The 13,394-nt window shown below is 42.2% G+C and overlaps 1 protein-coding gene across 1 annotated transcript in view; it reads left to right on the top strand.

Moving 5' to 3' along the window:
• Positions 1-486: 486 nt before the first annotated feature.
• Positions 487-13,394, top strand: part of xpnpep3 (X-prolyl aminopeptidase 3, mitochondrial) — a 34,302-nt gene continuing 21,394 nt past the window's right edge. Inside the window, exons 1-4 of the mRNA XM_056453453.1 lie at positions 487-739; positions 2,409-2,531; positions 11,699-12,112; positions 12,794-12,978. Of these exons, the coding sequence (XP_056309428.1) occupies positions 670-739; positions 2,409-2,531; positions 11,699-12,112; positions 12,794-12,978 (792 nt within the window). The 5' untranslated portion in view covers positions 487-669. The remainder of the gene's footprint in view (positions 740-2,408; positions 2,532-11,698; positions 12,113-12,793; positions 12,979-13,394) is intronic.

Raw genomic sequence — 13,394 nt, 5'->3', positions numbered from 1 at the left:
GCTCCTAAAACCATTTATTTGTTGTTTTATGTAGGTTTTATTTGGTTTAATCAATCCTTTTTTGTTGTTGTTATTTCTCCTTGTATTTAAATCATACATATTATTATGGATATAACTTTAGCAATCATTTAGCCCATGGGTTACATTTTTGTTACATTATTATTTGCGTTTTAATTCAGATTATTAAAAATATCTTTGTGACTTTTGGTCAGATATTTGTTAAATTTATTAAAGAGCAAGAAGGGACAATTTTCTAATATATATGGATAATATATAAAACAACACATATAGAAAGAATTAAGAAATCAATCAAACTGTTGAATTTCTCAAGAAAAAAAGAATAAGAAGGGTCCTCCATCATTCAGAGTCGCCTAATAGCTGTCATAGCAGGGCTGTCCATTCAGAGCGCAGCAGTCGCTCCCAGTCCACCAATCGGAGCTCAGAGTCTTCCATGGGGCGTGACACTGTCACCTTCCCCGCGATCATGCTTACAGTTGCATGTTGAGTCAGGAGTGGAGCTTACATGTGGTGGCTCCTACAGCATGTCACCTTTAGGTTAATCTTTTGGTTTGCAGTTTTTAATTCGCACGATTGTGCAATCTTACTCCACCTCATGTTAAAAGTAGACGGATCCGTTCAGCTGACCGGGGATTTAAAGCGTTTTCGACGATGTTTCATTCCAGTAGCGGTTTACTAAGAGCTGCCGTCCAGTGCGCTTCTCGATCTTACTGGAGTCCTGGTAATGATTTAGTACCATACTTACATGTTTTGTCAGGTCTGTCATATAATACAACGAGTTGTTTGAGTTTATAACTGGTTTATATCCGCTTATGATGTGTGAAATTATGTATATAAGAAAGCAAGGCAAGTATGTTTATTTAGCACATGTCATACACCATGATAAGTCAAAGTGCTTTACATAAACTAGAATAAAATTCCAGCAGTGGGGAGCGTAGTAGCTGAAGGTGGATTCACCCTACTTTGACTGAACTCTTGTAACTTCTAGTTTATATGATCCTGAAGATCTGAGTGATCTGTTAGGTTTGTGTTCAGTGAGCATGTCTGTAATTTATTGAGGTCCTAGACGATTTAGTGATTTATAGACAAGTAATAATACTTTAAAATCTATTCTGAATGTAACTGGGAGCCAGTGTAAAGACCTGGGGACAGGTGTGATGTCCTCTGATTTTCTGGTTCTGGTCAGAATCCTGGCAGCAGCGTTCTGGATGAGCTGCAACTGTCTGACTGTCTTTTTGGGAGGGCCAGTGAGGAGTCCATTACAGTAATCCACCCTGCTGCTGATAAAAGCATGAACACGTTTCTCTAAGTCTTCACTGGAAACAATGCATCTAGGAAGATAATGCTGAAGCTCTTTCCCCCCAATCTCACACTGACCTTATTATTTTTTTGTATTAGTTTTTGATTCTATGTCTCTTTTTAAGCCTGTTATGCGTCTAGAAAGTATGTTAAGTGCACATTTGTACCTCACATCTTACATTATCTGTTTCAGTCAACTTTTTTTTTTTTTTTAAAGAGTTTCCTTCGTAAACCTATAGTCACTTGCCTCACCTTTGAAAACAATGTTCATTTCTGTCTGATGTTAAAGGACATGCATCTTTTGTATCTCGTCATAAATAATATTTCAGCCATTCTTTCCAAAACTGTTATATGTTTTATTGGGTTTCATTTTCAATTTGCTCACTACACAAATTTAAAAATATGTATTGTTTTTATTCTGCAAGGACTCTTTAATTATATCAAAGTAACGTTTTTCAATATTGCTTTCAAATCTACAGAATGTTTTTATCAAATAAAAGCAACTGTAATGTGCACTATACTAATTACAAATAGCCATGTGATGATAATCGTTTTCAAGGTATACCACGGTTGGGAAAAGTTTTAAAACCACCAGAATTTTCTGCTATACTGTTCCTACGATATGTGTAAGATTATTTATTTACTTTTTTTGTTTTTAGGTCAACTGTATCTTCAGCAGAAAAGAGATCCAAATATGCCATTTTAAATTGTAAAGACATCAGTGTTTTTGAAACTAATGAATACAGTCAATGATTCGTTTGAGTTATTAAGCCTGACATGTTTACTGCTCCAAAATATTTTAAATGTTTCTCAAAACAAAATATTTTGTGTTCAAAGGGGACAAAAAGCTTTAGTTTTTTTACCAAGACATTTAAAAAGAACTTATTTTAGAGCAGTGATCACAATACCATGATATTTTTATCCAAGGTTATCATAGCATCAGAATGTTATACCGGCCCATGCCTAATTACAAATACATGAAATATTATCATCCCCAAACTTTTGAACAGTTGTGAATGTATATTGAACAATAGGCATAATGTGGATTTCAAAATATGTTTGCCATGTTTTTTTTTTGTTTGTTTTTACAGGGTCTGTGTGGTGTCCATGCAGGCATGTGTCTGTGAAAACAGAGGGATGGAAATCAAAGAAAGTTCCTCAGAGATACCTGGGTCAGCCCAGTCCATACACACATCCTCACCTCATCAGACACGGTACGAAAAAAACAACAACACTGGACTTTATTTCAACTCCTGTCATGTGAGGTCAACAGAATCAAACCTTTCTTATGCTACTGGGTTGTTGACTGATTCTGATTGGCTGAAAACTTTCTAAGGTTTGGAACTGATTTCATATAAACACACATCTAAAGTAGATCCAGGAAGTTCTTGACTACATTACAGTTTTATATCAGTATTCCTAATGATTACAGTTATTTATATTACAAAAAACCTAGAAAGACACAAAAGAAGTTTTAGAAGAAACGCACAAGCTAATCCTTTATACAGGAGAGGTTTGAGGACAAAAACCTTACAAATGTCTTAAAGTTCAACATCCAAACAATGTAGTTATTTGTGGCAACTGTAGTATAAGCTGAATAATTGACTCCAGCCCTTTGAATTATTAGAAAATAATTCTGAAAAATTGTTAGTGACTTCTGGAACTTTGAGAGTAAAAAAATAAATGTATAACAGGAAAATGAATACGTTGGCTACTAAACACAAATAAATATTTCAAGAAACTGAACATTATTAATAACACATCCACAGGAACAAACCCACGTTTGAGCTGATGCTGTTTGTTTACAATACAGAGAGAGGTTTGTGTGTTGTAATGGTACTTGTTAAATGCTACTTGTTTTGATTATCATTTTTAAATATCCACCTTTTTCCTTTAGGAGTAACTTTCGTTAAATTGTGAATGATCAGGAGAGTTTTAATAGGTACAATAGAGTGTAATTATTCTCTTCAGTCTATCCAAAATACTAGGTATACTTAGGTATATATATTGAAAATTACTGAACTGTAGGGCAGTGTTTCTCAACCACGTTTCTAGAGGACCACCAACACTGCATGTTTTGGATGTCTCCTTTGACTATCACACCTATTACAGGCCTTACAGTCTCTGCTAATGTGCTGATGATCTGAATCAGGTGTGTTTGGTTAAGGAGACATGGAAAATATGCAGAGCTGGTGGTCCTCCAGGAACGTGGTTGGGAAACACTGATGTAGGGAACATAATCTAAAGGAACAAAAGTTAACGCAGTGAACTCAAAAGGCGTATAGCTATACTAATACTAATGATGAGACTAACGTCTAATTAAAAACATCTAGCATAACATTATATTCATGATGGATTCAATCAAAGCACAAAGCTGAAGATACCTTCACGCAATGAGTCATTGGAAGTGCAATCTTATTATTTGATCTGGTTTGTTTAATTTTTCTGAATGAAAGTTCTCCAAACCGCACGTGCAACTGAGATTTCATTTGTGGATTTGCAGCTCTGCATATGTTATTATGAAGCAAGAAGCTTGTACTCCTGAGCATGTTCATGACAGCCAGAACTATTTTCTGATGCTGTAGTTCAAGGATAATATTGTTGTAAATAATGTTCAGTTGCATAGCCCATCATATCATGCAGTGAGACCTCAATGTATTTTTAGGACTTAGGTTCCACAGATATTAATGTGGTTTTGGCTGTATTTGTTTTTTTAATATAGTTTATAATAATCTTGATTTGTGATAAGTGATTAAATATTTAATGCACAATAACGTATTAAAATCATCATAGTAGTGATTACAGTAGGAGTGATTACAGTTTAGAATTGTTTTATTAAATGTAGTTTATAACCAGTGGTGTAGTCGGGGCCATACGCAGGTATACTCAGAATGCCTACTTTTTTAATAAATAGTAATAGCGTATACCCTGGGTATACTCTTTTCTTTTGCTGATTAGATTCCCATAATTTATGTGTATTCGCATCCCCCTTAACTGTATGACAAAAGTTTTGTTTTTTTTTAACTCGCATCTTAATTTGTTGCAATTGGTGCATTTTAAATTGTGCCATTCCCCGCCCCCTGACGACCGTTTGAAACAGCTGTGCAGAGCGAAGGTGTGTGTTTATCTATAGATTGTTATAATATCTGCATAGTGCATATTTGCATAGTGCATATATTGCTACAGAAACACTTGTATGACTTGTACCCCAATGTCATGGAGTACCCCAATGTCTCACCTCATCATTTCGCTGTTTATTTCAAAATTAACTATGATTATAAAACGCATTACAGCGCATGTGCCATTAACTATATTAAACACAGTGACAGAACCACTTAGCGAATGTACTTATTTTAAGTGCGTATCAGAGTGACATCAGAGTAAAACATAATGTTCTTATTATAAATTATTTCCTCTTATGATTAGCCTGTGGTTTTTTATGTTTATATTTATGCTATTTTGGTGGCAGTTTTTTAATACATGGGAAAAAAATGTACTTCGTCTTTTTGTGTGTGCTTTTGCTTTTATTTTCCTGATTTATTTTATTTTAGTTTTTTTTTATTTACAGTTTATGTTAACAACATACAATACTTGTGTTATGAAGCGGACAGGAGACAGAGGTAAGGAAACGTTAGGGTGTTTATTAAATGACAACAAGGAGCACATGAAGGATAGCCAGGAGGATCAGGAATGATGTTGGGGTCTTTTCCTCCGTGGCTGGGTAACAGGAATACACGAGGATGGACAGCACACACCAGATACAGCTGACAGAGGATGACACAGACTTGGAAGGACTGGAAGACAGGACGATTCGGGTGGACCAGGAAGACTAGGAGGAATACAAAGAGAACAGGTAAGTAAAGCGTTTGTTTTAGCTGAGGATGACTACGCTGAGTGGTCGCTCAGTTGTCCGCTTTCGTCGAGACGAGCCCGGACAATGAGCGACTGGAGTGCTGTGCTTTTATCTGGTGCTCGTGAATGTGATGCAGCTGTGTGCTCATTAGAAGTCAGGTGATGGTGATCTTCGTGAGTGGGGATCGTGAGAGCCTGACCAATCCGTGACAGTACCCCCCTCCCCAGGGCCCGCTCCTGAGGGCCGACACCTCCGACGCCGTGGTGGTCTCCCTCTGCCTCTAGGCGCTGGGAACTCAGGGTGGCTCTCATGAAACTCCACCATGAGACTAGGATCGAGAATATCAGCTCTGGGAACCCATGTCCTTTCTTCGGGGCCGTACCCTTCCCAGTCCACCAGGTACTCCAACTGGCCACCACGACGTCGGGAACGCAAGATCTCCTTCACTGCGTAGACGGCTCCTTCTTCTAGGAGCAGTGGAGGAGGGGGTTCCTCTTCGTGGTCAGGCTCTGTGGAGGGAAGAACAGGATCGTGATAGGGTTTCAGGAGTGATACGTGGAATGTAGGGTGAATACGGTAGTGAGAGGGTAATTGTAGTTTGTAGGTGACGGGGTTAACCTGTTCCACGATGGTGAAGGGACCAACAAATCGGGGACTTAACTTGCGAGAGGGCAGTCGCATGCGTATGTCCCGGGTGGATAGCCACACCTTTTGTCCGGGTGTGTATCTGGGTTCTTCAGACCTTCTTCTATCGGCGGTTACCTTGCTTCGACGGACTGCCCTCTGCAGATGTTGATGAGCCTCGTCCCAGACTCTCTCGCTCTCCCGGAACCAGTGATCCACTGCGGGGACATCAGATGGTTCGCCATCCCAGGGAAAGAGCGGTGGTTGGAAGCCCAGGACGCACTGGAATGGCGTGAGTCCGGTGGAGGGTTGCCGCAGTGAATTTTGGGCATATTCTGCCCAGCCCAAATACTGGCTCCAGGAGCTCTGGTGACCACTGCAGAAGGTCCTCAGGAACCGTCCCACCTCCTGAATCTTCCTCTCTGTCTGCCCGTTGGTTTGGGGATGATATCCAGAAGAGAGGCTGACGGCCACACCTAGGAGCTTGAAGAAGGCTTTCCATAGACGTGAGATGAACTGTGGACCTCTGTCCGACACAATATCTTCTGGAATACCAAATGACCTGAAGACTTGATTAAAGATATTGTCGGCTGTTTCAAAGGCTGTGGGAAGACCTTTCAGAGGGATTAGTTTGACAAACTTTGAGAATCTATCTACGATGACTAGAATACAGGTATTACCTTCTGACGAGGGGAGGTCAGTGATAAAGTCCACTCCTAGGTGTGACCAGGGACGGTTCGGAATCGGCAAGGGATGGAGCTTTCCAGCGGGTAGATGACGTGGGCTCTTGGATTGGGCACAGTCCTTACAGCCCTGAACATATTGCCTCACATCCCTTGCCATGTTTGGCCACCAGAATCGTTGGGATACTAGCGAGAGAGTATTGTTGATCCCTGGATGTCCAGTGCCTAGCGAGGTATGTAAGGAGTGGATCAGATCTACCCGGTGTTCAGGTGGTATGAACTGCCGATGAGGAGGGCATCCCGGCGGAGCAGGGGCTTCCGGAGTGGCAACGACTGGAGGAGCGTTCCAGGTGATCGGACAAATGGAGATGTGTTCGGGAAGAATCTTCGTTGGGAGTTCTTCATGATCGTGATGCTCGTGTAAACGAGAGAGAGCGTCTGCTCTTAGATTCTTGGGTCCTGGACGATAGGAAATGGAGAAATCAAAACGTGAGAAGAAAAGTGACCATCTGGCTTGACGTGGACATAGTCTCTTGGCCTCTTTGATATATTGGAGGTTTTTGTGATCTGTGATCACCTGGAACGGATGTTTGGCTCCCTCCAACCAGTGACGCCACTCCTCCAAGGCTAGCTTGATTGCTAGAAGCTCCCTGTCTCCTATGCTGTAATTCTGCTCCGCCGGGCTCAACTTCCGAGAGAAATAGGCACAGGGATGCAGTCGGGGCGGTGTATCATGATGTTGGGATAATACTGCCCCGACGCCGGTGGTGGATGCGTCCACTTCCACCACGAAAGGAAGATTTGGGTCAGGATGAGTCAGGAGTGGGGCCCTTGTGAACTCCTTCTTAAGAAGGCGGAAGGCTGCGGCTGCTTCTTTGGTCCACTCCAGTCCTTTGGGTTTACCCTTGAGGAGATTAGTGAGAGGTGATGTAATCCTGCTGTAGTCCTTGATAAACCGTCTATAAAAGTTAGCAAACCCAAGAAACCTCTGGAGCTCCTTAATGGAAGTGGGTTCTGACCAGGATAGAACAGCCTCAATTTTCTTCCCATCCATACGTATACCGGTTTGGTCAATGATGTATCCCAAGAAATGAATCGACTTCTGGTGGAATGAGCATTTCTCCGCTTTGAGGTAGAGGTGATGTTCTCTCAATGTGTGTAGGACCTCCGCAACGTGTTGGCGATGTTCGGCCTCACTCCGGGAGTAAATGAGGATGTCATCTATGTACACTATTACAAAGTGGTGAAGAAACTCCCGGAGGACTTCATGAATGAAGTTTTGGAATACGGAGGGGGCGTTGACCAGACCGTAAGGCATGACCTCATATTCATAGTGGCCAGTAGGGGTCACGAATGCTGTCTTCCATTGGTCCCCCTCACGTATTCTTATCAGATTATACGCGCTGCGGAGGTCCAATTTAGTGAAGACTTTAGCTTCTCGGAGCTGTTCCAAAGCGGCTGGTACCAGAGGAAGGGGATATCGGTATTTTACTGTACCGTTATTTAGGACCCTGTAGTCGATGCATGGACGCAGCCCTCCGTCCTTCTTGGCCACAAAGAAGAAGCTTGAGGCGGCTGGTGATTTTGAGTGACGTATGTACCCCTGACTCAGAGCCTCCCTTATGTAATCTTCCATTGCCTGATTCTCTGGAAGCGAGAGCGGGTAGATCCTACCTCTTGGCAACTGGGCATCTGGAACTAGGTCGATCGCGCAGTCCCATGGCCGATGCGGCGGTAGCTGGGAAGCTCTCTTGGGGCAGAAGACATCATGAAAGGAGCTGTACTCCTTAGGAATGTGGATAGACTGCTTCTCAGGAGGACTCTCGACCGATGTTGTAAACAAAGAAATGGGGTTCCGACCTTGAAGAGGGAGATTTGGAAAACAGGTAGGTGTACATCCAGATCCCCATTTCTTTATCTCTCCTGTACCCCAAGAGATGATGGGATCGTGCTTCACCAGCCACGGGCGCCCTAGAATGATGTCCATATTTGCACCCTCCAGAACCAGAAATTGAATCCTCTCTTGATGTAACAACCCCACTTGAAGAAGGATGTCTTCGCATTGTCGATGGATACGGGTCGAAGATCGAGTGCACTGGGTTATCGGTTGTATCTGGTATATATGCGAGGACGCCTCAGTACGTAGGTGGAGTTGACGACAGAGGGATTGGGAGATGAAGTTCCCTGCTGACCCGGAGTCGATGAGGGCTGTGACAAGGAGAGAAATAGAGGCAGTAGTTATTTGTACGGTGGTAGTAAGTGGTTTACATTGTTCAATATTCGTACTGAATACACTCACTGAAGTCCGAATGGGACGAAGGGGACACTCCATACGGGTGTGTCCACTGACACCGCAGTATAGACACAGACCCCGGGTCAGCCTCCTCTGTCGTTCCGCTGATGTCAGTCTTCCAGACTCTATTATCATGGGTTCTGGTTCTGGAGAGGCTGTTGACTCAGGCGATTGGAGGAGTGCAGACGAGGGGGGTGATGGTGTCCTGTTGATAGGAACGGAGACGATCGGAACATCGGAGAGAATGTTGGATGAATCTCTCCAGACCCATAGTATCATCTAATGTGGCCAGCTGGATTCGGAGAGTGGGTTCCAAGCCGAGCCGGTACGTGGTCAACAACGATCTCTCATTCCATCCACTTGCAGCTGCTAGAGTGCGAAACCGGAGAGCATATTCCTGTGTAGATAGAGTACCTTGCTTTAGATGATACAGCTGCTCTCCAGCGGCTACTTCCCCATCAGAACGTCCAAACACCTCTTTGAAATACTCCGTGAAGGTAGTGATGGAATTCATGACCGGCCCGGCTTGGTTCCAGATCGTCTCAGCCCATTTAAGTGCAGGCCCAGAGAGTAGTGATACGATGTAGGCGATCTTTGACTTATCTGTGGGATATAGAGAAGGTTGCATTTCGAATATGAGGGAACATTGTAACAGAAAACCATTGCACTCCCCCGCTCCGCCTGAGTAGGGCGCTGGTCGGGCCATGGGACTGGAAGGAAGGGCCGAAGAAGAAACTGTGGAGGCGGAAGTGCTCGGTGCTGGTGGTGCGTTGGAAAGTGGAGCTGGTGGCTGTAGAATCCGCTTCAACTGGTCCACCAGCTCTTGAAAGTGATCGGGGGTGCTCATGTTGTCGTCGTTATTGGTCCGGGCTTCTGTTATGAAGCGGACAGGAGACAGAGGTAAGGAAACGTTAGGGTGTTTATTAAATGACAACAAGGAGCACATGAAGGATAGCCAGGAGGATCAGGAATGATGTTGGGGTCTTTTCCTCCGTGGCTGGGTAACAGGAATACACGAGGATGGACAGCACACACCAGATACAGCTGACAGAGGATGACACAGACTTGGAAGGACTGGAAGACAGGACGATTCGGGTGGACCAGGAAGACTAGGAGGAATACAAAGAGAACAGGTAAGTAAAGCGTTTGTTTTAGCTGAGGATGACTACGCTGAGTGGTCGCTCAGTTGTCCGCTTTCGTCGAGACGAGCCCGGACAATGAGCGACTGGAGTGCTGTGCTTTTATCTGGTGCTCGTGAATGTGATGCAGCTGTGTGCTCATTAGAAGTCAGGTGATGGTGATCTTCGTGAGTGGGGATCGTGAGAGCCTGACCAATCCGTGACAACTTGATATAGCTGTCTTGAAATAATTTTTTGTACAGTATTAAAATGAATTCAAACTTCTTTTTTTTTAAATAGACACGTTTTACAAGTGCCCTAGAGTTAAACAGTTGGGTTTTACCACAGCTTAATATATTCAGCCAATCTACGGGTGTGCTGGGGGCACTATTAGCTAAGCTAATAGTCAATCATTGAACAGGATTAGACAATAAGCATCTCCTTTAAAACGAATAAATTTGTTTAAATATTTTTCCTTTAAATGGATGGTTCACCTCACCCCAAAAAAATGAAAACTGTCATAATTTACTCAACCTTTACTTGTTCCAAACCAGTTTGTCTTTTTTATTCTGTTGAACACAAAAGAAGATATTTTGAAAAAAGTTGGAAACCTATAACCACTGACTTCCATAGTATTTGTTTTTCCTTCTGTGGAAGTCAATAATTACAGGTAACCGATGTTAAATAAATAAATATATTGCTAATAAATCAAAGAAACATTGACTTTCGTTGTTTCTTTGCCTGCATTTATTTAAAATTTGGGTTGGGTGGGTTATAGTACACCACCTTTTTTCAGGACTACACCAAACTAACTAGTACAATTCTGTTTTATTTTTTAAACTAATAAACAGTAACCATAATATCTGGCCTTTTCTAGCTGTTGATTTGAAAACATTACCTCATTTTATTTGACTAATTTACTAATGAGACTTCATTGTAAATGGTTATAAAGTATAATTCTTTTGCAATTACATGTAGGAACAATAAAGTATTTTTTGATTATTACACCTCTTAAAGTAAGTTTATTGTAGCTTAGGCCAATATCGTGATAATATTTTATACACCATTTAAAGGCATCAGTTCCATGATCAATAGTAAATACCTTTCAGAAGGCACTCTTGCTCTGAAACTCCAAACACCCAAGAAGAAAAAACTCTCATAGCAGTGGTTGAATTAACAGAAGATTTATCTCTTTCTTTGACTCAAAGTGACTAATAACAAAGTCCCTTTACGGCAAGTCATTTCCTTCGGCAGCCATCTTTGAATCACATCTGTATGCTCAGGTATTCTGTCTGAATGGGGAAACATCAGACTCCAAAACTGCTTGCCAAGCTTACCGTTGAATTTTATATAGGAATCACCAATAAAATTAAACAACAACTGTCTGTTTAGTTTCATTTCTAAACATCTAAATCACACAAAATCTGCAAAAACTCATGTCTCTTCCAAGCCCCTCCCCTGGAGAATCGTCAGTCTATAGGGATCGATGATTGGCTCCTGTACTAGAAGGTGTATTCGCCATATAGCGATCGATGATTGGCTCCTGAAATAGTAGGCGGGGCTTTATTTACCAAATTGACGGTTACACTTTTCCCCATTGAAAAAGATATGAGTGACATGTCTTGTGTATTCTATAGTCTTTGCTAATATTGACACGACTATGGAATCATCTCACAGAATGAAGTTATGAAGTGACTAGAGTAAAAGCATGCTATTAAATGTGGTATTTTACTAATAAAAGTCATTATATGGGAGTAAAATGCTCTGCTTCTAGTTGTTTATTGACTTAGTGAATGTCTTCCTTTTACAGGTGAGGTAACGCCAGGTCTCACTCAGACAGAGTATGAGCTTCGTCGGCAGCGTTTAGCGTCTCTGATTGAGATTCAGGCAGAGCGACAAACAGGTTCTGGAGCCTCTTCAAACTCCTCCCACATTGTCATCGTCCTATCGCATCCCATTCGCTACATGAGCAATGACATCCCTTACCCGTTCCACCAGAACCAGGACTTCCTGTACCTGACAGGAATTATGGAGCCGGATAGTGCACTGGTGATGTACGGATCAGGTAAACCAGACCAGGCCGTGCTGTTTGTCCCACGCCGAGACCCAGCCCGAGAGCTTTGGGATGGACCTCGCTCTGGCAAAGATGGTGCAGCTGCTTTAACAGGTCTCGAGCGGGTTCACAGCACTGAAGAACTGGGTGTAGTGCTAAAAAGCATGAAAGGTAAAAGACAACGAATGTTCAGTCTCACCTATATTTAAGGTTTTCAACTGTTTCTGCCAGAGCCATTTAGACAGACAGTTGTCCAAAGTCCAAAATGGCTGCGTCCAAAACCGCCTACTACTCAGTAGGTACTGCATTTGAATTTAAACGTACTACTCGGCTGTTAAAAAAGTACGTTCTATACAGTATGCATGTGAAAAGTATGAATGGAATTCGGACGTACTACATCCGCCATTTTGTCTTGGTCACATGACCTACCTGCGTCAGTGGTGTCACTTTACTCCCATTCATGAATTCGCTCGCGGGGCATCATGGGATAGTGCAGCATGCATGGGATGCACACTTCAGAATCTCGCTGGAAGTAGTAAGTCATCCGGGTACTTCTCGCGTACTGATTTTCAAATTCTATGAATTCGGACATACTATTTGGCTTGCATACTGATTTTAGCAAACTGTATAGTATAAAAAAAAGTATGCGGTTTCGGACACAGCCTCAGACTACCTATTTTTACAAACTTTGTACCTTTCAAAATTGCACTGGTCCACTGTAAGTGCTAATTTCTGAGAACTATTGGTCTCCAATGGTGTTCCTAAAACATTTCATTAGAGTCAACGAAGTTATCGCAACTCTCTCTCTTTTTCTATGGCTCTGGTTTCAGCATCCCCTTTTCCTTTTCTTAGGAGAAACTTTATGGTATGACAACTCTCAGCCTTGTCATCCACGGTTACACCAAACTCATGTGCGCCCCCTGTTGGAAGGAGGACTGCTGGTGAAGTCTCTCCGACCCCTCACTCATTCACTCAGAGCCATTAAGAGCCCAGCAGAAGTTGCACTGATGAAGGAGGCAGGACGGATCGCTGCCCAGGTAGTGAATCCATAATACTACTGTATGTTTTGGCGTCAAAGTGCATAATTTAGCCTTTTGAGATTGAAAAGGATTTGCAAAATGACACTTTTTTTCAGTGGGAATTATTGTGCATATCAGTAACCACTAGGATTGGCAAAAGTGTTTACTTTTGTAGCAATCGGTACTGAAAAAAAGCCCGCTAACATTTGCGCACATTCTTAAACTGCTGATCGACCATTGTGTTCACGTGTTGAAAACAAATGATGATGATTAGCTCTATAGGTCATCGCTTCACCGTTGTTCACCAAGTGCAAACAAAGAACAATGGAAACTAGAGCTTTTGAAAACAGCGTCTATCTTGATCTATCCATGGGCAGATATATGATCGATCCACTGGCAAACCAGCTGATACTATGAGAAATTTCAGTATCAGT

This window comes from Danio aesculapii, chromosome 3, assembly GCF_903798145.1.
Source record: "Danio aesculapii chromosome 3, fDanAes4.1, whole genome shotgun sequence".
Taxonomy (NCBI): domain Eukaryota; kingdom Metazoa; phylum Chordata; class Actinopteri; order Cypriniformes; family Danionidae; genus Danio; species Danio aesculapii.
Note: the sequence above shows the minus strand (reverse complement) of the source record. Positions and strands in the feature narration are given on the sequence as shown.